This window comes from Ctenopharyngodon idella, chromosome 8 (assembly GCF_019924925.1).
Source record: "Ctenopharyngodon idella isolate HZGC_01 chromosome 8, HZGC01, whole genome shotgun sequence".
NCBI lineage: Eukaryota > Metazoa > Chordata > Actinopteri > Cypriniformes > Xenocyprididae > Ctenopharyngodon > Ctenopharyngodon idella.
In genome coordinates, this window is record NC_067227.1 from 29,423,459 (window position 1) to 29,449,343 (window position 25,885).

General features: G+C 34.5%; 1 protein-coding gene across 4 annotated transcripts in view; it reads left to right on the top strand.

Moving 5' to 3' along the window:
- Nucleotides 1-24,589, top strand: part of slc6a8 (solute carrier family 6 member 8) — a 43,199-nt gene extending 18,610 nt beyond the window's left edge. For 2 of the 4 annotated variants that reach the window (XM_051902550.1, XM_051902552.1), the window contains 9 exons: nucleotides 3,452-3,586; nucleotides 3,870-3,973; nucleotides 5,813-5,937; nucleotides 14,475-14,587; nucleotides 15,418-15,555; nucleotides 17,368-17,470; nucleotides 17,665-17,765; nucleotides 17,909-18,079; nucleotides 20,115-24,589. In XM_051902550.1, coding sequence (XP_051758510.1) covers nucleotides 3,452-3,586; nucleotides 3,870-3,973; nucleotides 5,813-5,937; nucleotides 14,475-14,587; nucleotides 15,418-15,555; nucleotides 17,368-17,470; nucleotides 17,665-17,765; nucleotides 17,909-18,079; nucleotides 20,115-20,255 — 1,131 coding nt within the window. In that variant the 3' untranslated portion in view covers nucleotides 20,256-24,589. Of the gene's footprint in view, nucleotides 1-3,451; nucleotides 3,587-3,869; nucleotides 3,974-5,812; nucleotides 5,938-10,933; nucleotides 11,002-14,474; nucleotides 14,588-15,417; nucleotides 15,556-17,367; nucleotides 17,471-17,664; nucleotides 17,766-17,908; nucleotides 18,080-20,114 lie in introns of those variants that run through there. The other 2 variants (XM_051902551.1, XR_007931217.1) reach the window with 2 other exon arrangements.
- The last annotated feature ends 1,296 nt before the right edge of the window (nucleotides 24,590-25,885 follow it).

A 25,885-nucleotide genomic window follows, 5' to 3' on the forward strand; every position in this document is an offset into this window, starting at 1 on the left:
ACACACACACACACACACACACACACACACACACACACACAATAAGCCAGTGTTACAGTGAGCTAATTGGCTATTTCAGAATCTGATTATTTATTACGGGGGACAAATACTAAGCGGCAGATTACCCCAGATTCACAGGCCTCATGGGAATTAGAACAGAGTTTGTTTACTGACAGTATTTTTAGTTCAGGTCTATTTCTGCATCTTTATAGACACTTGAAAGCAGCATGGACTGAATCTTAAAGTCAGAGCTGGTAACAGAGTTATGGTAGGAGTGTTTATTTTTGCATCAGACAGCTAATTCTATGTTGTCCATTATTAAGATAGAAAAGTATAGTTCTGTATTTACCAACCCTAAACTTTTGAATGGACGACTGCACCACGACTGCATTAGTTTGATCAAAAATACAGTAAAAACTGTTTTTGTGAAAAATAATTGCAATTTAAATAACTTTAATAATTTATTATATATTTTCCTATGATGACAAAGCTGAATTTTCACTGTTACTCCAGACATCAGTGTCACATGATCCTTTATAAATAATTGTAATAGGCTGATTTGATGCTCAAGAACCATTTCTTGTATTAATATTTTTGTGGAAACCGTGACACATTTTTTTTTCAGGATTCTTTGATAAATAGAAAGTTTAAAAGAACAGCATTTATTTGAAATAGAAATCTTTTGTAACAATATAAATATGTTTACTAACACTTTTGATCAAATTAATGCATCCTTGCTAAATAAAAGTAGTAATTTATGTAAAACATTATAATCTTACTGGCCCCAAAATAAATTATATTTATTTTTATGATAAATAAACAATATATATTTTAATTTTGTTGTATTAAAACATATACTTGTAATATATATATATATTAATATTATTATATTATTTTTATCAAAAGAAAAAATATATATATATACATACATATACATATACACAGTCAAACCAAATTTATTCAGACACCTTGAACATTTCATTCATTAATACAAACTGTGTCAGAAAAAATTAATCTTAATTATGTCAGATAAAACTTAAGCAAAACATGGTCAGGTCAAAGTATCTGACTAATTTTTGGTTTCAAATTTTTATCAATTTTACTGGTAGTCCAGTGTATGAAGAATTTTTAGGTATAATATGTCACAGTTTACTTTATTTTGGTATCCTCACTTACAGAAATGAACTATAGTGTCCTGAACCCACTAGTAAAAATATATATAAAAAATATAAAAAATGTCTGAATAATTTTTGGTTTGACTGTATATATATATATATATATATATATATATATATATATATATACATTTTAAGATAAATTAAAATAGAAAAAAGTTGTTTTTAATTGTAATTGTAATTCACAATACTACTGTTTTACTGTATTTTATATGGCCAGTGAATTTCTCAATTCATTTATTATTGACCAATGTGTTTGAGGGTGTTTTTCATTTATATGTCAGGATTTATTATTGTTCTTGTCAGGACTACTAGAGATGACATGGTGCTCTGGACTGTGGACAGACAAAGATGTCAGAATGACGTGGAGAATTCAAAAAGCTCTTGCTATCCACAGCCCGTCATAAACAGTGACCGTGTTTTTGCTGTAACTGGGCAGCAATGTACTTTATGAGTTGAGCTCGCCTTCCTGAGGGAATTCAGAAGAGAGTTTTGAAAGAACAATTGAAGTCTGTGAAGAGCTAGGGCTGAGCGGCGTGCTTTAATGTGATGGGCTTGATCTAGAATGGCTGTCCTACTTTTATGTGTCTATGTGGAGCAATTACAGAAGGCTGCCAGCCTCATAAGAACATACTGTGAGCCAAGTCCATAAACCAGCAACACATGGAATGAGCAGGTCTCATTTAAATGCTCCCTGATAACAATCCGTCTCGTATCGTCGGAGTTCAAAGTTCACACCGTTTGGACCCGGCCACTGAATCAATAAACCTCTCCTTGCTAAAGAAAATCAGCAATGATCTGATAACAGAAGGCAGTGAGACGTGTGGTACATGCTTCTCAGCTTTTTCACATGACAGAATGCTCAGCATGTGACTAACACTGTCTTTGCTGAGACCCAAGAGAGATAAAAAAAGTATTTTAGAGATGCACTGCAGCAAATTCCCTGATATAAATCTACCGATAATATTGGCTTGAACTAGATTATGTTATCTGGATTTTATGTGGCTTTCTACAATCAGTCTAGCAAATGCTCTTAAATGCACGTAAACGACTGCCAAAATCATTCAGCAAACAAGGACGTTTATTAATCACTGAAAATAACATATGATTGTCAAAAATGTGATTTTTAATTTTTTTTGCATATGAGCGGTGCTTTCTCATGCAACACCATGTTGTGGGTGGGTGCCAGGATGTTGCAAGGTCATTGCTAGGGTGTTTTGGTAATTCTGATCTTTTCGAGAAATAATAGCTTATCTCTGCTCAACAAACACGATTTGTGATATCGGTTGCAAATGCGAAGCAAGGATGAGTTTGTGGCAGAGTTTAATACTTATGCTTAATACCCCACTAAAATATCAGCAGTATTAATAGTAATAACCTTAGCAAATGCAACTATTATGCTAGAACCGTAAGCAGCAAGTTATAGGTAATGTTTTTTATTTCAACTTGGAAATAAAAGATTTTAGGATTTGAAAAAATATATAACAAATAAAAGTTTTGCAAAAAATGTACTTCATTTTGATGCAGATTCTGCACTATTTTTAAGTCATTAATCTAATAATCAAAATTAGACTAATCAAATAGGCTACTATGATGTTTTATGGCAAAGTTAATGCTTATGCTTCAAATACCCCAGTATTAGCAATATTATAGTAATAGCCTTAGCAAATGAAAATAAGTTAAAGGGTTAGTTCACCCTAAAATGAAATTTCTGTCATTAATTACTCACCCTCATGTTGTTCCAAACCTGTAAGACCTTCCTTTATCTTCAGAACACAAATGAAGATATTTTTGATGAAATCTGAGAGCTTTCTGTGCCTCCGTAGACAGCTACGCAATTGACGCTTTGACATTTCAAAAAAAGTTATAAAGAGATCATAAAACTAATCCATATGCGGTTTAGTCTAAATTTTCTGAAGATAAAATCTGTTCATTTCAATCATGTTGTTAATCTGTTCATCATATAAAGCGATCGAGTCTCTTCAGAAAATTTGGACTAAACCGCTTAATTCATATGGATTAGTTTTACGATCTCTTTAAGAAGTTTTGAAGCATCAAAGTGGTAGTTAAGCTCTCAGATTTCACCAAAAATTTCTTCATTTCTGTTCTGAAGATGAACGAAGGTCTTGCGGGTTTGGAACGACATGATGGTGAGTAATTAATGACAGAAATTTCATTTTTGGGTGAACTAACCCTTTAAAGCCTAAGCTAAGCAGCGAGTTATATGTAATGAAATCAGTTAACTTGAGTGTGTTTCTTGTTTTTGTCTTTCACAGATTGTGTATTTCACTGCCACGTTCCCGTATGTGGTCCTGATTATTCTCCTTGTGAGGGGCGTTACTCTTCCCGGAGCTTATGATGGGATCATGTACTATGTCAAACCTAATTGGTCTAAGCTAGGAGAGGCACAGGTGAGACTTGTAGTTTTCTCCTTTAGCTTCATATCTCTCTTTGGATGAAATCATCTGCTTTTATCCAAAATAATGTAAATGTAATTCAATACGCTTCCCTTTTTCTTCGTTTATTTACGTTTCTCCCTCTACTATACACAATACTTTAATACTGTTTCTAAGCAGTTTTAAACTTGACTTTTTATGTCTCGCTCCAGAGCACCTGGAGCCACTTTGAGCTTGATAATCATTTCAGAGGTGGATCTGTCTGTCTGACTGTCATTACTCTTTTTGTTTTTCTCAGGTCTGGATCGATGCTGGTACTCAAATCTTTTTCTCCTACGCTATCGGGCTCGGAGCCCTCACTGCCCTCGGCAGCTATAACCGATTCAACAATGACTGCTATAAGTAAGCCTCCATCACAGCCTTGAAGAGACAAGGACACATTTTGTTATGCCGTCTTGCGATCTTTCTGAACCAACGTGTTTTCTTTTCGAAAGACGTTGTGTCTAGTATGTTCACCCAATCAGAGAGCCCTGACCTTGTCTTATAAGAAGCTAGACTGTGTGGCTAGCAAAGAGCAAACAGCCTCTCACTTTAATCGATCTCAAATGTCCTGCATACATGAGCAACCAGATGCACTGAATCAGTTCTTTGCTTTGACTTTAATGTACAAAGCACTTAGGCTGGTTATATATACATTGAACATCTGGGATTTTTTTTTTTTATTTAAAGGTACAATATGTACGATTGTTGGATTAAAATATCCAAAAAACACTAGAACAATGTTATATATTTTGTTGGCTTGTGTACTTACATTATCCCAGATGTTTAAAAGATTGTTTAAATCTAGAGAAATTATAACCAGGACACGCCTATCAATGACATCATACCTGCGTTACCCTCAATTTCCAGTATTATTTTGTAGAAACCATGGAAACACCAAAGATGCTTTAATATATTATGTTTTATTAGACAAGGGAACAACTGTTTAGATACATTTATAGACAGAAAACTAATTATAGCTCAACACGTTCAGTCTTACTGATTCTGATTTTCCACGAGTACCATGTTTTTATGCCTCAGAGAAAAACATTATTTTGTCAAGTGGCTAACATAGCATCTTCTTCTTCATTTATATATATTACTTTATATATTATTAATGTATAAAGTGCATGATATCCCACATGAAATCATGTTATTTAATGCATTATACTCTGTAGAACTTTGAGTAGATATCTTAAGGTAGATATAATTGACTATAAGGTGGCATTATTATTATACATTATGAATGCATTTTAATGCATAAACATTATAACATTTATAATACATTGTATTCAGTACATAGGCTTCATTAAGACCACATCCACACAAAGCCAGAGCTCCTCAAGAAATATCTGCGTACACACGAAACCACTGAAACCGACTCAAAACAATGTAGTATACATGCCAGGCCAGTATGTGGCGCTGTAATTCTGCCACAGAGATACACTAAAAACGGAGAATAAGACTTCGAGCATGCGCATAAACCTTGCGCGCTGTATACAAACTTTAGTAAAGCTTAGTAATAAAGCTTTACTTTAGTAAAGATAATAGGCTTAGTAGCTTCTGCAGCACGAACACAAGCATGTAGTCTGCCATTGTTGTTGTTGATGTCACCTGATGGAGTTTGGGTTCCTTGCCGCTGTCGCCTCTGGCTTGCTTAGTTGGGGACACTTGACTTGACATTTGATATTCAACAGTGCTTTGATCTGCCTGCATTGACACTATTCTTTAAGAGCTGCTGTGCAGCCAAACAATGTACCAGTTATCAATGTAAAGCTGCTTTGACACAATCTACATTGTAAAAAGCGCTATATAAATAAAGGTGACTTGACTTGACTTGACTTGTTGTTGCTGTTACGTGACGTAGCGGTGTCTGACTAGGGTCGAGACGTGGGGTGATGACATTATCGTTTCACAAAATATACGGATTGGCTGCACACACAAAAACGAAAGGGTGTCGTTTTCAGATGTATCCACTCTGGGACCCGGTTTTTAAAAAATAGCGGTTTCAGGCTCCCAAAACTCCAGATTCATCTGGACGAAACGTCAATACGATACAACATTTTTACGTATATACAGCTAAATGCGTCTCCATGTGTATGATCCATGTGTATGCTCTAAATATGTTACACAACCACCTGACTGCATTAAAACACATGCCACAACTGAGCTGCAGTTAATGTTTTCTTCTTCTCTTCTCAGGGACGCTTTTGTTCTGGCTTTTATTAATAGTGGCACCAGTTTCTTTTCTGGTTTCGTGGTCTTCTCCATCTTGGGTTTCATGGCATCTGAGCAAGGTGTGGACATCTCTAAAGTGGCTGAATCGGGTAAGAGTCTACAGTCATTTACTTCAATACAGGTGACAGATTATGTACTATATTGGAAAGTAAGACAAACTAATGTATATTTTTGAAGCATATTTATGTGTGTGCCATCCAGCCCTGATCTTAGTACCAGGCCTGAAACAACATGCATCTTAATGCAGGTGTTCAATAATTCACTTTGACTTGTTTTTAGTGCACATAAGTGAATGCATTTCTGACCTGGGGCTGGTTCTTGTAAATCATTTATGAGATACATACTATTTAATGCAAGAATGATCTGCTGAAAATGATTGAAACATGCATTGTGTGAGTCATGAACATATGTGATATGATGATGATGATGATATTCTATTGTAAATGAATTTCAATGCAGTGTGATATGTGGCTTGTATTGTGTATTACTATAAATGTTTATTGTTGGTTTGACAATATCACTGAAAGCAGAATATAAATGACGATCATGTTTATATTTATATACAATGCTATTTGCTCTTAGTCATATTACTGTGAAAGGGAGCAGACAATTAGCAGTTTGTTTTATGTGTGTGTGTGTGTGTATGCATACGTTTTTGTGTGTGCAAGTTTATAATGGTAAATAACAGATAATGGTTCATAAATTAACACAGCTGTATGTCACTCATTATTTTTGTATTGGGTGGGATAGTGCGTGTGTGTGTGTTTGAGTGAGTAAATGTTAATGTGTCTGTTCTGAATGAAGGTGTGTGTGTGTGTGTGTGTGTGTGTGTGTGTGTGTGTGTGTGTGTGTGTGTGTGTGTGTGTGTGTGTGTGTGTGCGTATGTTTGTGAGCTTTTGCTATCACAATTAGTGCAGTCTTCTTCCTATATGCTGTCCTCCATGAACACAAACACTTTATGAGGACTACATGATTTCTAAAATGCAATACCTTGATTTGCACACATAAAAGCAAAGACATTTATTGCCATTTTAAGTCTAATTTTATGTTTATTTGACCTAGAGTGAAATACTGATCATTCATAATAGAAATGAACAGACATCACAGCCTAGACTAATACTATGCGGCATAAATTTAACCCCCCGCATGCTCTTCTGTGACGCTTACGCATGCAGACGCGGAGCTCATAACACATTGGCCTACATGTTTCACATTTAAAGTGTGAATACCAGGCATTCTGTCGCTTAGATTTCTGTGAAGTTATCACTAATAATCAGTATAACATGACTATCCTCCAGAATTGGCACTAGAATCATGTCTTTTTACAAAAAAAGAAATACATACATAAATGTCTTTATAAAAGCTTGGTGCATAAAGAATACATGCGCACAATAAACATTTCTCCCTTTGAAGATGTGGGAAACCACCAAATATTCAAAGTTTCTGTACTGATTTCATCAAGAATAATGACCATGAATCTAGACGGTTAGTTAAAGGTCATTTATGTTTTATAGCCATCTTCTTCATACACTGTAAAAAAAACAATTTAGTAAAGAAAATAAAGGTTATTGGAGTATGTTTTACTAGAAAATTCTGTTTCAGTCTTTCTACTTTAAAATTTCATGTTTAATTCAGTGTGATTCTTGGTAATTATATGTGAAATTAAATCAGTTTCTGAGTGAAAATTGTTTCAAAGCAAACTGTATATACTGTATATAACTTTTCTATAGACTCATGGACATTAGCATAATTAAGATTTAATTTCATGACATTTAAATTCTTTAAAGATTTATTAAAAAATGACTCTTAAAGGCACAATATGTAAGATTTTTGGATTAAAATATCCAAAAACCACTAGAAGAATGTTATATATTTTGTTGACTTTGTGTACATTATCCAAGATGTTTCCAAGAATGTTTAAATCCAGAGAAATAAGCAATTTTAACCAGGACACGGACTGTGTCCGTGCGTCGCCTATCAATGACATCATACCCACGTTAACCTCGATTTCCAGTTTTATTTTGTAGAAACCATGGAAACACCAAAGACACTTTAATATATTTTGTGTTGTATTAGACTGGCGAGCAACTGTTTAAATACCTTCATTGACAGAAAACTAATCATGTTATATAGCTCAATTTACCGCAAGTACCATGTTTTACCATGACTAATATCAATCTAGCTTACTGCAGTGTGCAACAAGTGTCTCATAGCAGCCGCCGAGCGAACCCGGGCAACACTATAACAACTTTCAACACTCAAATGTATCTAATATGATAAAACAGCACTGCGTTACCCTACATATGCATAACCAGAAGAAGCGGAAGCGCTTGTCTGTGGCATAATAAAATCTCCAACGGCTTTCAGCCACACCCTGCTTCATAATACAGTAATGTTAAAAAATCTTTAATACATTAGCTCATCCTTTAATATTATTTCTGCCCGACTCCCGTCGGATTCTTTTCCACCGGCTGTAGACGTGAGGACAACACCTCCCATGATTCCGCGAAATCAAGGCATCATCAAGCTACGCCTTTGTTTTAAATAAGCGACCTCTAGTGGTGAAAAATTACATATTGTTCCTTTAATAACGGCTTGCTAATACCATTATTTCTCGATTTAAAAAAAACACAACCTAGTGATTTTAATAAGCAACATTTTACAATCTGGCTGTTAGAAATGTGTGAACATCACGTCATGCTCTGAACAGTGTTTTCTGTAGAACTAAAGACAATATTTGATAGAAATTTTAGATTCACTGACCCATTGACCCATCATCTGCATGCATGTGCATTTAACAGGATTTTTAATCAGTAAAGTGATTAAACTATATCATAATAAATCTTTGGGCATGAAATTTAAATTATGACATTGATGTGAACCAAAGTTAGCCCCAGAAATCAAAATTAAATAGTTTAAACTCATAAGCATATGAGTTGGGTATAAAGAAATCCGAGAGTTTTTTTCCCCCTATATAAACCTCAATAGACCTGGTTTAAAATTGTGCAGCTTTCCATTGGAGCTCCATTTTGATTTACTCTTTCTACTGCATGGTAAATTACTGTCATATCAAATTCAGTTTCAGCTTGCGGTGGAACAGAAGCAGTGCACTGGTTTGTTGAGCCTCAGTAAAGGACAGGATGTTCTTAGCCTGAAGGAGAGACTGTTCAGTAGACAGCTAGACTGTATAAAGTGATAATATTTTTAAATGACCTGGCAAGATGCCACTGACTTCATACAAAGTGACCCTCACGTCCTTGAATTTAATGAATTTTCATAGGATCGCGGCATGAACGTGTCTGTGATATCATACCAGTGTACTGCATGTTATAAAGGGGTCAAATCATAAGGGATCACATGTCCTTGCTCTTTTCACTAGGCTTTTCATAATGGCAAGTTAAGTTTAATGTTAATGTAAATATTAGCAAATTAAATTGAATGTAGCTTGCGATTTCTTCTCAATGAAGTAAACACCGCTTCTAGTTCATATTCATGTTCATATTGATGTTTTGAATTCAACATAATAGATCTGACAGATCCGGCCACTGGGGTGCCAAAATTAGTTGCTAATCTGTAATCCATTCTAATTTTAGTACTTTTGTACTTGGTACTGGTAATGTCACAGTTGTGGCTGGTTTAAACACATCACATTTAAGCATGTCAAGTCGCATAGCAGCAGCTACACAATGTTTCCATCCACCTATTTTTGGGTAAATTGTGGGTTGTCGAATAAAAAACGCTGGATGGAAACGGCAAGATGCGCATAAATTCTAAAAATGCTCAATTGAGGCGGATCATTTTTCATCTGAAAAGAAGACATGCGCATAAACTATGATGGAAACACATTTACTCAGTAAATCCCTCAATGTCACGACTTTGCCTCAACAGAGAATGTGATCAGATAACTGGACTAACCAGTGGATCAGAGTTTGTCATCAAAATGATTTGGTTTAATTTCCTCCTCACACTTTTGTGTTCACAAACACCAGTATCCGAACGCAAGATAACATGACAGTGCTTCATGTGTTTCGTCTGTGCGCTCTGAGAAGCAAGTCATTTATGATGTAAGACAAAAGAGCTACAGTTGCCTCCCTGATTGGAGCAACTTCCATTTTTATTACTAATATTTTGCTCCAGTTTCTCAGGAAGTGATGATTTTGTTCTCTTGAACACATGAGATGGAAACGCTGCTCTATTTGCAAATGTTTTATGTGATATTCCAATTTTGCGCACAAGTTAAATTAGCACTTTTGGATGGAAACATAACTATTATAATAAACTAGAAAATATTACTAGAAATAGAAAATATTAATTAATAGAAAATGTTCTATTAATAATAATGATATTAATATAAAATGTTTTTTATATATATATATATATATATTAATGTTGCAAAGGTATTCATTTATGAAACAAATACAATTTCAGCTGTAAAGCAGCTCTAAAAAGATAATAATGTCATTATTCAGCTCAGTTTAGTTCAATGATTTTCAAATCGGAAACCCAAACTATGGCTACTGATAAAAAAAGATGAAATAAAATATGAAACAAATAAATATAAACTGGGAAAAAAATGATATGACCCCTTTAAGAATACATCCAGAACGCACATATGCACACACACACAGACATGTTTTGAATGTGTGTAAGAATGAGTGAGAGTGTGTGTGAAATCTCATCTGCGTGTGTGTTGGTCCTTGTCTTCTAGTGTGTTGTCTGTGTCAGTATGATGTTTAGAAACCGATCCTAAGGTCTAAATGAGCCTTTCTATGTCAGTGGGCTTGTGTTGTGATGTCCGAGTGGGTTGTGATGTGCTGTACTTCCAGACAACTTTGAGAAGGATACCCATTGACACATTGTTTGTGGCTTTTTCTTATTTTTCATTTTCCTGCAGCACACAATCGGATGACAGTTAAAGTTAGAAAGCGAACCAGATTCCCCATCATAAATTTGATGCTTTGACTAGTTTTCCTTGATTGTATTCAGTCCCGTTCTATATATATATCTTGTGATTCATATATATTCATTTATATCTCTATATATTTTGGCTTTATTTAAGTATTAATTTAAGGATTATTTAACCAGGAACTTTGCCTCTTGAGATGTGCACATCTCGATTTCAAGAGGGGTCCTGGAGCAGTCTGCCAACGCAGGTAAACCTCTGATATCTAATGTTAGCATTTACACCTCTACTACAGCCCAGCCCTAAAGTCAGCACCTACGAGCGTCTGCCGACACAGGCAGGCCCGACATGCACAGCGTAGCCTAGCGTCATTCCACATTTAGGGTCATCCATCTTGAGAGACAAAGCCAAAGTGTGGAAAAGCTGTAAACTCAGTCTGTTTTAACCCCAACACAACAGAAACATGCTAATGTCTAGCACTAACATTCTCCAAACTTTTGTCAGCACAAAAACTTCAGTGCAGTTCAGTGTTGAATCTCATAGAACAGTCACTTGATGTTAATATAAGACACATCCTTCTTCTGGCTGTTCACCTTGTATTTCCATTAAATTTCCCTCTATCTTGCTAGATTTATCAGCCATCAAATAAAAAAAGTAATATTTACTGTTAGTCCTGCCGCGATTATCGATTAATCATCCAATCGTGATTATTCGATGTAATCGCAGTTATTTGAGATAACCGCAATAATTGTGCAGTTTAAATTTCAATCACATTTTGCTAATGAATAAAAAAAACACTGTTAGGTCTTCCCTCATACTAAATGATGGTTTGTGGGTATTATATTATATTATATTATATTATATTATATTATATTAATTTTTACAGAATCAAAGTATATATAGGCCTATTTTATTATAATTTTATTATTATATTATATACGATTCCAAGTAAAACAATAACATATTAGGTTTACACTGTAAGTGACATGAACACAACAGAATTGAATTGCTAATCGCAATTATGTGAATGACAATTAAAGAGGCTATATGTAGAATTCAGAAACCCTTCTTATTAGCGACACTGGTGGACGTTAAGTGAACTGCAGCCAGCAACTATTGCTTGTGCTCGTAACGCACAAGAGACTGAACATGATCCAAGGCCCCGATATACTCACGGAAAAGTCCTTTTTTGTTTTTCGCTTAGAAGTAAAAAGTTGGAAATACCTTTGTAGCGATATACTGTTAATGAACATCCCAACGCCATCCACACTGCTGAGAGCGACCTTTAAATGAATACGTAATGCCGGTTGGGCCAGTAGTTAAAATTTTTACTTGCTCTGCTAAATTTAAATAAATAAAAAGTTTTGTTGTTGTTGTTTTGACCCATGTAACATTGTATTCTAATAAATAAGCCATCAAAATTTTAGATATCGTTGAAATTAATACATAAAAATATAATTAAATATAGTATGAATTATATAAATGAATAGATTAATCTTTGTTAAAGCTACAAAAGTTATTCAATCAAGAGCAGTGAGTGACTTTCTCTTTGTCTTATGTTGTTTGATTAACATTAAAACACAGATGGCAGCAGGAATATTAGGCTGCTGTCACTTTAAGACCGAATGCATGGATCCAATATACTGTTACATATGCGTTTTCTTTCTCATCTGTTTACATAATTGATAGTGTTTAAACGAATACTCACCAAGACGGGCATTTTGACATACTTTGTTGTGTATATGTTTTTGTTCAAGCACAAGAAGACGCGAAAGAGAGCTCAATTCAGTACTCGTGAGCTGTTTTCGGGCATTCGAGAGTTCTCTTTCGCGGCTTTTTGCGTTTGAATCATTCAAATCATTTGAATGTTTAAATTGACCAGACTTAAAAACATGTGTAAATGATAAACTTCTGTGATAATGCAGCACTGGCCCGATCGGGCAAGTGACAATTCCATCAACTGTCCCAAGCATCTTTCCTCTGGCCCTGTGCAGTCGGGCAGTCTATATTGTCAAGCCCTGTAGTTCTGGCTATATCCCTTTTCTTTGCTTGACACATTGACATTACAATACAGAATGGTTCTTTTGGTATTATCCTGAACATTGTATAAGCATTCATTTCATGTGTCATTGAACAGAAGAGTGCGTAAACGTCACATCCTTTGGATTTTCCCTGCGAAACCGTCCAAGGCCTTTACATAAAAATCAGTCTACAGGCTTTCACAGACAACCTAGGAAGTCAGGGAAGGTCTCGTATTTTAAGTTTCATTACAAGCTTTGGCAATTGGCAATGCAAAAAACGATTAATATATGAACATTTTCACATATAGCCCCTTTAATTGTCTGCACAGAATTCATGATCGTGATAGGCCTATTTGTTGTAAAGTCATGTAAATATATGACATTGGCAATATATCACTGGCAATGTATGAAAATCCCACCTCTGCAGTTCCTTAAAGGGGTCATATAATGAGAAATTTAATTTTACATGATCTTTTGACAAGTTCTAATTGAAAACTTTGAAAATCCAGTCCAAAAAGAGCATTTAAAACATATTAAAACTAGTCTGTAAAAGGAACTCATTCTGAACTCAACACAACTGATATATCATTGACACTTATATCCAGTCATAATAACGTAATAATGACAACGTATGATATAAACTATTATTCCTAAACAGCTGAAGAGCTAACTAGAGTAAAATATATAGGAAATATGTTAAACTATGTGCTGTTCTTGTTTTGTATAGCAGAAGAATCTCAACATTACCAATCAGTGATCATTTCTGAACAGTAGCACATTTCAGTGAAAAATGTTTTTACAAATCTGTCACTGTGTAATTCAAGTTTCACAAAGAGGCTGTTTTTGATGGATGGTGAGTGCAGAAACTTTGCATCTCTTTTTACATAGAAGTCTTAAAAGCAAAAGCTAAAAACAACCCATAAAACATGATTGTGAACTTAACAACGGTTATTTAGCTTTACCGACTGTATCGGTGGAATTAATTAAATAATAAAAGTGTATGATATGACCCCTTTAAGTATTTAGTTTTGCCTCTGTTTTGATCAAAATAGTTAATAAGCAGCTAATTTTAGAAATTCATGTCAGTTGATTATCAGCTCAGTTTAGTTTACATTTACATTTATTCATTTTTTGTCACTTTATATTTTAGGACACACAACAACTTACAAATGTTTCATATGACAAACTCAAGACTCAAATTTGTACTTAACCAGCTTTTTAAATTTGTCTGACCATAAACTAACAGTATTGTAAATTTGTGTTCTGTGATACTTACCAGTATTATAGCAGATGACTAATGATGTTGGTAGATTTAGACGCCCTCAATATTAACATGCACTTACAGGCCTCTAATGAGACACTGCCTACACTACATTCCAGTGAAAAGCATTAGACTGAAATAAACAAATGCTAGACATTAATAACAACTAAATGGCTAATTAAAACCTGCCTTCGATATAGAGGAGCAGTAAAAAAAACTATTAAAAAAAATAGGAAAAAATAAAATGCCCCCGTCCCCTTTTTTCCACGAGCTATCACTTCGTTTCACCTCATCCAGGTGCTTCTATCTCTCATACTCTCTCTTTTATTCAGTTCTGTCTCTCTCTGTTCCGTTGGTGCTGTACGTGTGTATGTGTGTCTGAGTTGCGGGCGGCCTGTAGCCCGTGGTGACGCGTCTCTCATGTTTCTCTTCTCCCCGCAGGCCCCGGTTTGGCGTTCATAGCGTACCCTAAAGCCGTTTCTCTGATGCCCGTGGCTCCTGTGTGGGCTGCCCTGTTCTTCATCATGCTGCTACTGCTGGGACTGGACAGTCAGGTGAGTTCACATGAAACATTTGAAAGAGAGCCAAAGTTTGACATGACACCCATAGAAATTTGAAAAATTCTTTAATAAAATCTAAAATAAAAAATAACATGATTATTAGAATGTTGATGGAGATGAATTTTGTTTACTGCTTATATATATATATATATATATATATATTTTTTTTTTTTTTGCATCAGATCAAGTAAAACATAACCACTATATTTGAATACTTATAAAAATATTTATCTATAAAGTAAAGCTATAATATTACCATAATTATTATTAATAATATTTTTAATACCATCAAGAAAAATTTAACCACTGACTTTTTTATTTTAAAGTAGTATTTATAATATCTATTGAAATAATACTATTATAAAATATAAATAATAATAAAAATAATAAAATCTTAGTGGCAGTTGCTTTTTTTTTTTTTTTTTTACTAAAAATGGTTTCATCTTCCATGAAACCATTTTTGTTACTTGAAATAAAATAAATGTAATTTTTTAAAAAAAATTATTTTATTTCAGCTAGTTTCTGAACATTTCTCAGTTTTATTTAGTTTAACTTAAAGTTCTAAAATAACTATAAATAAATGAAAACATATATATATATATATATATATATATATATATATATATAAGTATCTAAATTATACTAAAAACAAAACTGCCATAACTATTAAAGTTATTTTTTTTTAGTTGGCAGAGGTCTTTTTTTTCACTTAGCATAGAATACAGATTCATGCTGTATATCATTACACAACTGAAAATATTTTATCTTATCTTAAAGCAAATCCATTAATAACACATCTGACTCATTTTTTTTTTTGTTCACAGTTTGTTGGTGTGGAGGGTTTCGTAACTGGCATTCTTGATCTTTTCCCTGGAAAGTATTACATGCGCTTTCAGCGCGAAATCGCTGTGGCGATCTGCTGTTTATTATGCTTCATTATAGATCTCTCCATGGTTACACAGGTGAGTTCCCTTTAATGAAACACCCCTTCATAAGCGTTAGTGTCATGTGTGAGAATATCAGCATCTTATTCTCTCAGTCAGTAGTGTTATACCCCATTAGTCAGATAAGAATATAATGGTTTATCCCAAGCCCTTCACTGGGCATGCCCTCATTCAGAGGCTGATCTTCCATGAAAAATTGCTACTGTATGTGGGAGTGATGTGACTCATAAAGCTCACAATCAATCAAAAGTTTACTTCAAACAATCTCACTGAAAATAACGACCTGACAAGTAGCATTTGTGCGATTGATTCGTTTGTGTTTTTCAAACACTGATGACATTGACAAAATGTTGTGTAAAGACAATTCATGATGCATTTAACTTACATTATGTGACTTAAGGTGCGTTCACGCCATGTCGTGATTACGAGATTCCAACTTGTAAAAAGCGTTCACGTCCTCGTAGAACTCGTAATTACAACTTGTAAAATGGGAATTTTCTGAGAGCTCCTAGAATGACACATGGCGTGAATGCAGCATTTCAGGGTGAAACAAAATATTCAGTGGGGAATAATGTAGGGTGGAACTAGAGATTTGATTGGATTGTGAAAAATGAACAGTGATATTATTGGTTATTATTCATTTGCATGCGTTATTATTATAATATTACTTTTTGAATTTGGGAAAATAATTTACAGAAAATATAACCATGATCATAGTTATATAATACAAGTATAAGTGTTAACAATGAGATTATGTGTTTTTTATAATCAATTAACACTGCTTTTTTCATTTTTTACAAGATGGACACAATTTGTCACCAAAAAAGTCATTTGGTTTAACCAAAATATTGGTTTTACCAAATGACACTTTTGGTTATACCGAATGACGATATTTTCAAACAATGCTAACAGGTTGATATGCAAGCTTCCTAGCAAAAGGACAATCAAACATTTTATATTTAGTACAAGTTTTTAAAATATTATAACATTTTCCATGCTTTATAGCGGTTGTACCAAATGACCTGATGTTTCGGGACATGCGTATGAGCAAGTGAAATTTTTCAAATAGTTAAAAGAGAGTTAGTCACTTTGCTTCATGACCATGTGGACCTTTGCAGGTGTCTGAATGATGTCACATCCTGTCACATGATATTGACCGCATGACTTGATCCAAAATGGTCCCTTTATATTGGTTACTCCGAATGACATCAATGAAATTTATTTTTTCGGACATTCTTTCTCATAACAAAGCAACGACTTCTACACATAATTTTAATACCATTTTTCACTATGTTGATATATGATGTTATACAATCATGCCAGAATAAAAAATATATACATTTATTACATTGGACGGTTAAACCGGATGACCTTTTGACACTTCAAAATCTTTAAAATACCTTTATATGTAGCAAAATATAATTTAAACCTTTTGGATTCAATAAAGAGATCTAGTTGTACTACTTTACATACTTTGGATGTCATATCTTTGTTTTTTATTATTATTAAGGCCTTTGGACAAGAAAATGACCCGTCACGTCATTGACCCATATGTGTGTATGTATACATATATATATATATATATATATATATACATACACATACATAGGGGTCAAAATACGTTTTTAAAGAAACTTTGCGTATGCATTAAATTGATGAAAAGTGACAGCTAAAGACTTTTACATTGTTAAAAAATATTTCTATTTCAAATAAATGCTGTTCTTTTGAACTGTTTTATCAAAGAATCCTGAAAAAAAGTATCAATGTTTCTATTTAGACATTTTTGATTTCCTGTCAATTTATGATTTCTCCATATATTTACGTTTGCAGGGAGGGATGTACGTCTTCCAGCTTTTTGACTACTACTCAGCCAGTGGAATGACCCTACTGTGGCAAGCATTCTGGGAATGCGTGGTTGTCGCGTGGGTTTATGGTAAGAATCGCTTCATGCTGTTGTTTTTGCATTCTCACGTCTTATTAGTTTATCATGAGTCCCGCAGGCATTTATCCTACAATGTTTGCCGCATTAAGAGATAAAAATAGCATGTAGGACCCTGTGCTGACAATAACACTATTCTAATCCCACACACGCCCAAAAGAGTGCTGACTTCATGCCGCTGTGTGCAGGTGCTGACAGGTTCATGGACGATATTGCCCGTATGATCGGTTACCGGCCATTCCCGTGGATGAAGTGGTGCTGGTCCTTTATAACTCCATGTGTTTGCATGGTGAGTGCTGAAAAAAATACTCCCACCTGTTCATGCCTTTAAAAAAGGTTGCGTTCGCCAGTATATGCGCCATTAAAATACATGCGGAAATGAATCAGATTGTTGACTCTGATATGGATGCCATTGTTGCTGTATGTCTTCAGGGTATCTTCCTATTTCACCTGCTGAACTACAAACCTCTGACCTACAACAATGTGTATGTGTACCCGTGGTGGGGAGAGGTGATCGGATGGTGTCTGGCTCTCTCCTCCATGCTCTGTATCCCCGTTAGCCTCGTGTACAAGCTGGCTGGAGCCAAGGGATCATTCAGAGAGGTATGCACCATTTCAACCATTTCACTAGTCAAACCGTTGCTCTGATTCCCATGCACTAGCTATAATATAATAAGAGTAGTGGAGGGCATTGAAAGAGTAGATTTGTTTACTTAAGTGATTCAAACTAACACTATCAACCGCACAAACACATAAAGCAACAGCAGCTAGTGCAAAGACCAAAAACTGAGTTGGACTATGGGTCAGTTACCTCACTGAAAAGCATCAGAATTACTCATGAGAAAGCGATGTGTGTATTTATAGTAACTAGGCTAATGGTTGTCATTCCTCTGCAGATAGACCACAATGCTTCACCCCTCAGTGTTTGCTTCCAAACACACAGAAGGCAACTGAGGGTTGTGGCATGTATGTTGTGGGAAAACTAGCACAGGATGCTGGAGAAAATGGAAAATAATAGGGCTGTCAATCAAATTAAACACGTGGTTGTGATTAATCTTTTGTTTTTATAGGCATTCGGTTACTTTTTAAAGAATTTTGGATTTTTGGATTTAGCAATTTGTGGGAATGACTAGGAAAATATGAACATATCTATATAAATACACTGGCCAGAGGTAGATTTATGCAATAGTTCTGTTTACCCGTCTCACTTGGGATAAAAACAATCATATTACTATTTTTCAAACTGCATCACAACACACAGGAAATGCAAATATGGAAGTCAATGTGCAGTAATTCAATCTGCAGTAATTCAATAAAACAACTGTATATTTGTAAGATTGGTGAACATTTTCTATTAATTGTTTCACTCATGTGTGATATCGCTTCTAACTTAAAAGTTTGTAAATATATAATATGTATGTATGTATGTGCGTGTGTGTGTATATATATATATATATATACACACACACAAACTTTTATGTTAGATGCAATTAATTGATTTGACAGCACTATTTTGACTATTTTTATATTTTAAGCTTTTTTGTTTTAATTTTAGTTTTAAGTTTTAGTAATTTTGGTATGTTTTTAATATTTAAATTTAGCATTATTTTTATTTAATTTTTTTTTTTTGTAATTTTAGAAAAACTCCCTTAAAAATAATAAAAAATAAAACGTTTTTAAAAAGTTTTTCATCTAAAATATACATATATATATATATATATATATATATATATATATATATATATATAATGTATATAATTTATATATATATATATATATATATATAAATGAATATATATAATATATATATATTCAGTTTTATATATTTATATTTTATCCTTTCGTAGTTTATTTATTCAGCTTTATTTAACTCTGAAAGGATAAAATAAAAAGTTTTTTATATTTAAGTTTTTCATGTAAAAATATGAAAAAATATTCCAGTTACGAAAGGATAAAATATTGAAATAAATGAATTATTCAGATATTTTTTATATATTTTTACTAGTGGGTGCCGGACACTATAGTTCATTTATGTAAGTGAGGATAGCAAAATAAAGTAAACTGTGACATATTATACCCAAAAATTCTTCATACAGTGGACTACCAGTAAAATTGATAAAAATTTGGAACCAAAAATTATTCAGACACTTTGACCTGACCATGTTTTGCTTAAGTGTTATTTGACATAATTAAGATTATTTTTTTCTGACACAGTTTAACTCTGAGATCTTGTCATATTTTATTACCATTTTTTTAAAACTATAGTGAATAAACTGTATTAATGAATGAAATGTTCCAGGTGTCTGAATAAATTTTGGTTTGACTGTATATATATATATATTCTCATTTCAATTACGAAAGGATACAAAAAACAACGACCGTACAAAGAATACAAATGACTTACCTTTTGCTAAACGTCTGTCTGATCCTGATTTATAAATCCATTACCCATAATTTGCACGCGTTAACATGTTCACTTTGACACCCTTAGAAAATAATGTAGGATAATGTGGGAACACCTAATGACACTCTACATGGAAAAGTCAGAAGCGATTTGTTGACGTAAAGCTGTTTGATGGTCATTAATTGTAATTGTCACAGCTAAGCTGATTTGTCATTGTCTCTGTTTTTCACGCAGCGTTGGGAAAGTCTGACCAAACCAGTGTGGGGAGGCCATCACCTCGAATACATGGCCCCTGACACTGACATTAAAAGCCTGGCCTCTCTGTCTCCTGGAACGGAGGAGAACAAGGTGATCATTTTTGAGAGTGTTATGTAGATCAAAGGGAAATCCTATGACAACCCTCCTAAGGCAAGCTGGTTGAAGAAATCATCAGTATTTATTTGACATTTTATGGAATTCTGCATCATCTTACAGTCTTAAAACAGCTGATGGATATTGATGGTTACATTTGTTTCATACTACAGATCCTCTAGCATGCACATTACCAGACGTTCTTCCTCTTCCACCAGTTAAAACTGCAGTCTATACACAATAATAAAAAAGGATGTGCAACGTTTAGTGCAGATATCAAGACTTGCAGGACGAAATCAGCGTGTCTTCGGAGGGAGGGGACAGTATAGTGTAGCCTATAACATCTTTTCACAGAGTGGCAGAATTCCCACAGGCAACTTTCCTGAACATGAAAAGGGTCTCTTTGCATTGACACACGAGTATCAAATCTGAGCGAGAATCACATGGTTAAAATGGAAAAATTGGCCCATTATGACATCCAGAACAATGGATAATAAATAGTAATTCACTTTCTCAAATTCATAAAAATCTAATGCAGATTTAAACTAAAATAATATGTGCTTCAATGAACGATGTTGAGTTTAACGGATCAGCAAAAATAGATACAGATCTAACCAACAAACTAAACGTGTCTTTGCAGATTTCATGTCAATAAGTTGGTAGTTGCCAAACGATGCAAAATCATTTCTGTAGCTTTCTCTCAATGTGTCTTCATCTGAGACAGATGACCTCAATACCTGGTGCATGATATCACAGCGTTTACTGTACGTGCCAAACAGAGCGTGACTTTCCATCTCTCTTCATGTTTGTCAGGAGATGGTTTTGGTTGCCATAAAAAAACAATATCTTCCTAGTTCAGCTGAAATGTACTGCATGCTTGATGTGAAGAAATTCATATTTGGAAACATCTAGAGAGCTTTTATTAGGCACAGGCAGGCTTTCAAATGAATTAGTGGCACTTTTCTAAGGTGCTTGTGAACCAATCGTTGCATTTTGTTAAGGATTGAATAAATTAAAGTATAAATTGAAGATGTCAACATGAAACACCCATTTTTCATAATGCAATCAATAACTTGTCACATTACGGATTTAAATTGGGCTGCAAACCGTGTTTCATGCCGACTTTAATAGAAGTTTATGATTTTTGTTTCAGTTCTACATTTTGAGTGCCAGTATTAATATGTTCTCTAATATTTTTAGTTAATTTGAAATCTTAATGGGAAAAAAAATCATTGTACAGTTGTACATTATCATAAAGATTCCTGTAGCTTTAACTAACAATTAAATATTTTACAGTTTGAACTAGGGCTGTGCAATATGGACAAAAAAAATTATCAATTTTAATCACGATTTTGAAACAATATTTCCTTAAACACATACTTGTGCATATAATTTTTTGGAAGCCAGCTCTATTGACGATATTTGTGGGCACCATATCTTTGCATAACTGATATGTGACAGTGTCGGTTCTTTCTTTATGCCTTTTTTGATCTCTTTTCGTATATTGATTTTTGTTCACCTGGTTTGGAATGAGCCGTTGTTTTTCTATGTAAACACATGCTAGACGGACATCTTTAAAGGGATAGTTCACCCAAAAATGAACATTTTGTTATCACTCACCCTCATGTTGTTCCAAACCTGTATGTGTTTCTTTCTCCTGTTCAACACAAAAGAAGATATTTTGAAGAATGTTGGCAACCAGACAGTTAAAGGTAGCTATTGACTTCCATATTATTTGTTTTCCTACTATTGAAGTCAATGGGGCCCATCAACTGTTTGATTACCAAAATTTTTTAAAATATCTTCTTTTGTGTTTAACAAAAAATCCAAATTGTGCTTTCTGCGGGTTTAGAAATTGCACATGCCCACAACGCGATTTTATTACGAATTGGATTAATTGCACAGCTCTAGTTTGAACGCAGATTGTCATAGTGGGAATATAAGAGAGAACTGAGAATTGAAAATCACAAAGTCAAATGTTTTCCACCTAGAACCACCAAGGTTTTTTTTTTTTTTTGCCAATGTATAGACACATAGTTGCCAAACTTTGCCTTTATTTGTCTTAAGTTGAGAACCCATGGACAAATAGCCAAGATTATACCAAGACAAACCGGCCTCATTCCGACCTGTGGGAATTCTGCCCTGTAGAGAATCAACTCAAACACTAAATCATTGTGGCGTTATAGATGTAATCAGAATGTACAAATTAGACTACATAATATAAGGCTTCAGAATACATTTGCACATTGTTGTAAAATAATCTGCTAGCACTTTTTAATCGTGTTAGAAAGCGTTTTTTTTTTTTTTTTTTTTCTTGTGATTTACATACTGTAAAATAAATCAGAGATTTATTTTGTGAAGGCTATTATTTTGCTTATATGCATATAAATATAAATGATATCTGTGTGTTATATTTTAACGTTTGATGCCGTATGTACTTTTGATAAAGATGATAACAGGGAGTGGGAATTCTTACTGAAATGCAGTTGCAGGGAGGCATATGAGACAGATAGCACATGAATCTGATTTTATTTGAAATATCAAGTGCTGCAGTTGTTAAATGTTTTAGATTATGTGTGTAAACTCCAGTATTTTCTGCCGACCACCCAGCTCCATTTGGTTTTCGTTGAGCAAACCATCTAAATCGGCAAATCCATTTACTTTGTTGTTTTGCTTATTTCATATCCCACTTTAAAATACCCATAAAACACCTGCGGTATATGTTTTTGAGGAAAATTAGAGCATTTCAATAAAAAAAAAAAATAAATAAAAAACATTAATCACTTTATTAGGGTTGGGTTTCATTTGAATTTTAATGATTTTGTACTCGGTTCTGATTCTTATCAATTCCTAATTTCGATTCCAATAAGATAAAAATAAATAAATAAATAAAAATCAAACATTTAGATATCAAACATAGTTATTCTGTCTTTTTGAATGATATCTTTTGTTCTTTGATTAACATTAATGACAGGCAGCACGTTTATTAGGCTGCTGTCACTTTAAGACCGAACACGGCTCCAAATTACATGCGTTTTCTTTCTCATCTGTTTACGTTCACAAAACCGACTGTGTTTATGAGGATATATTGTCGTAATTTTGTGTATATTGGTCCGTTTGAGCACAAGGAGACACGAAAGAGAAGTCAATTCCAGCGCGGAACTACATTTTCTGCAGTGGAAATGCGTGGAACGGTTAAAGAACGGACACAGGCCGGGGCCATAACACACAAAACAGCGCGCGAGTACTCATTTACATCTTCTTTGCACTTAAATGGTTTAAAATCACATTAAAATGCAAACACAGGATTCATAAAGCAGAATCGAAATGCTTGTCTTATCAAATCCCCGGTTCTTGGAAATTTGGAACCGGTTTTCGATACCCAACCCTACACTTTATTTACCTCTTAAATAGGTAATGAAATATTTTCCCTGCCCATTTTGGTGGCACATCCAATGATTCCCATAGAGTTGAACATGCCTTTATGACTGTGTGTAGTGAGAATGAAATGATCTAAGTGCCCCTCAGACATCTGAGGACTGAGTTAGACCTCCTTGGAGGTTCAAATTAGGAGCTACTGGTTTACCAAAGGCCTTACCCTTTAACCCTTTAGTCCAATTTGAGATAGACGAGCCAAACTGCAAACAAGGAATCAAAGTCAAATCAAGCACTAATTTTTGGCTTCAGAAAAATTCATTTCTTTTCATCCAAATAAGAGCCTGGGTTGGTCAGTAGATCAGTTATTAAATAGTGATTATAAGTAGAAATGTTTATCTAGAAAAATACATGTTAACAAAACAAGAAAAAATATTGTCATTTTGTGTGCTCTGCCAAATGTTCTCGACAGTATCTTTGCACTGAAGGTTTGCTGAATGATGTTGTTTGTCGAGATATAGAGAGAAAAAAAATCATTAAAGGGAATGGTGAATCGCACAGTAGAATCACAGATGAATGAACACTCATTTATTAACTCAATTAGCCTCAGTTTAATGATTCCAAAGACGGTTACAATACGTCTCTGAGTAGAGCAGAATGATGCAGTCCTCAAGAGAATCATCTAATGAGAGAGTCCAAAGCTTTGGGCGACGATACTGTCTTGAAAATTCAGTTGATCTGATAATAAGCTCATTGACGTCTTTCATTCTTGTGCTTTGTAACACACTGTGATGTAACCATGGTTGTCCATTTTTAAATCTTAACAGTAGTAAAGCTAAGGTAACTGTACTGTGTATGTTAGTATCCCATCTCTCTAACAGGATCCCTCTCATGTAAGGGCTTCATGCTCCACACTGTGATCTTGTGCTGATCCACCTGTCCAAATCAAAGCAACAAAAGGCAATAAACTAACTCCATGAAAATTGTGTCATTGCCTTTTTTTGTCTCATTTACAGATGTGGGTTGCTGTGTGTGTGTGTGTGTGTGTGTGTGGGTGGGTGGTCATGAAACTCTAAATGGCACAGGCTAATAGGTCCTTAAAGGGTTAGTTCACCCAAAAATGAAAATTCAGTCATTAATTTCTCACCATCATGACGTTCCACACCCATAAGACCTTCGTTCAGGCGAAGTAGCTTTCTGTGCATTGAAAAAGGGAGTGTTATTGCTGGCAATGGAGGCCTCACTGAGCCATCAAAAATATCTTAATTTGTGTTCTGAAGATGAACGAAGGTCTTACGGGTGTGGAACGACATGAGGGTGAGTAATTAATGACTGAATTTTCATTTTTGGGTGAACTAACCCTTTAACTCAACCTTCTTGCAATCACATCATTCTCTGTAGGCCACAGCTGATTGGTTCCTGCTGTATTAGTAGCCAATGAGCTCGCTGCTCAACCTTTAAATACTTGGTCAGTAGTGGTGGGAGAAAAAAAAAAAAAAAAAAAATCGATGCATCGCGATTCTCTCTCCAACAATTCTGAGAATTTCAGAATCGATTCTGAGCTTAGTTTTTAACCAGATGCGCGATGACGCTGTGTTTTAAAAAACACCCGTATTCTGCTTGCTTCCAATTCCTCATACACATACACCAGTCGAACCTTCCGCAAAATAATCTTTCATAAAGTTTGGAAAGGTTGAAGTGAATTACAAGGACATTCGAGGGCTTCACTGCACAGGATGCGCTGTTAAGAGACGCGCGTTGTTTGATGTTACACTTGTAGTGTGCGGTCTCGCCTGCCGGTATTTTCCTTACAAATGCTCTACGAAGTCATAATTTATGTTGTTTGGAATGCAGTGGACTTATATATTTAAAATATGAAACTCACTAACAGAAGGCAGCTTTTAATTTCAAATGCTGACGTGTGACGTGCTTTGTGAAGAGTGCTCGCCCATGCGGCTGTGTGCGACCTCGTGTAATTGGTTTAATGTACTTGCATCTCTATAAATAAACTAATTAATTAATAAGAAAAAAAAAGTAAATCGAGAATCGTTTTGGAATCGGCTCATGAGGTGACTAAAGATTCCCACCACTATTGGTCAGCATTTGCTGTAGCAGTGGAGCGTACTTTCAGCTCCCCAGCTCCACCTGTATAGATCATCTACAGCAGCAGATTTTCCGGCAAGACAAAACATCAACATTGTCACATCCTTTACCATGCCAAACACTCAGAAAAAAAAAATATATATATATGTATATCTGTCATGACAACTCTCTGAGGT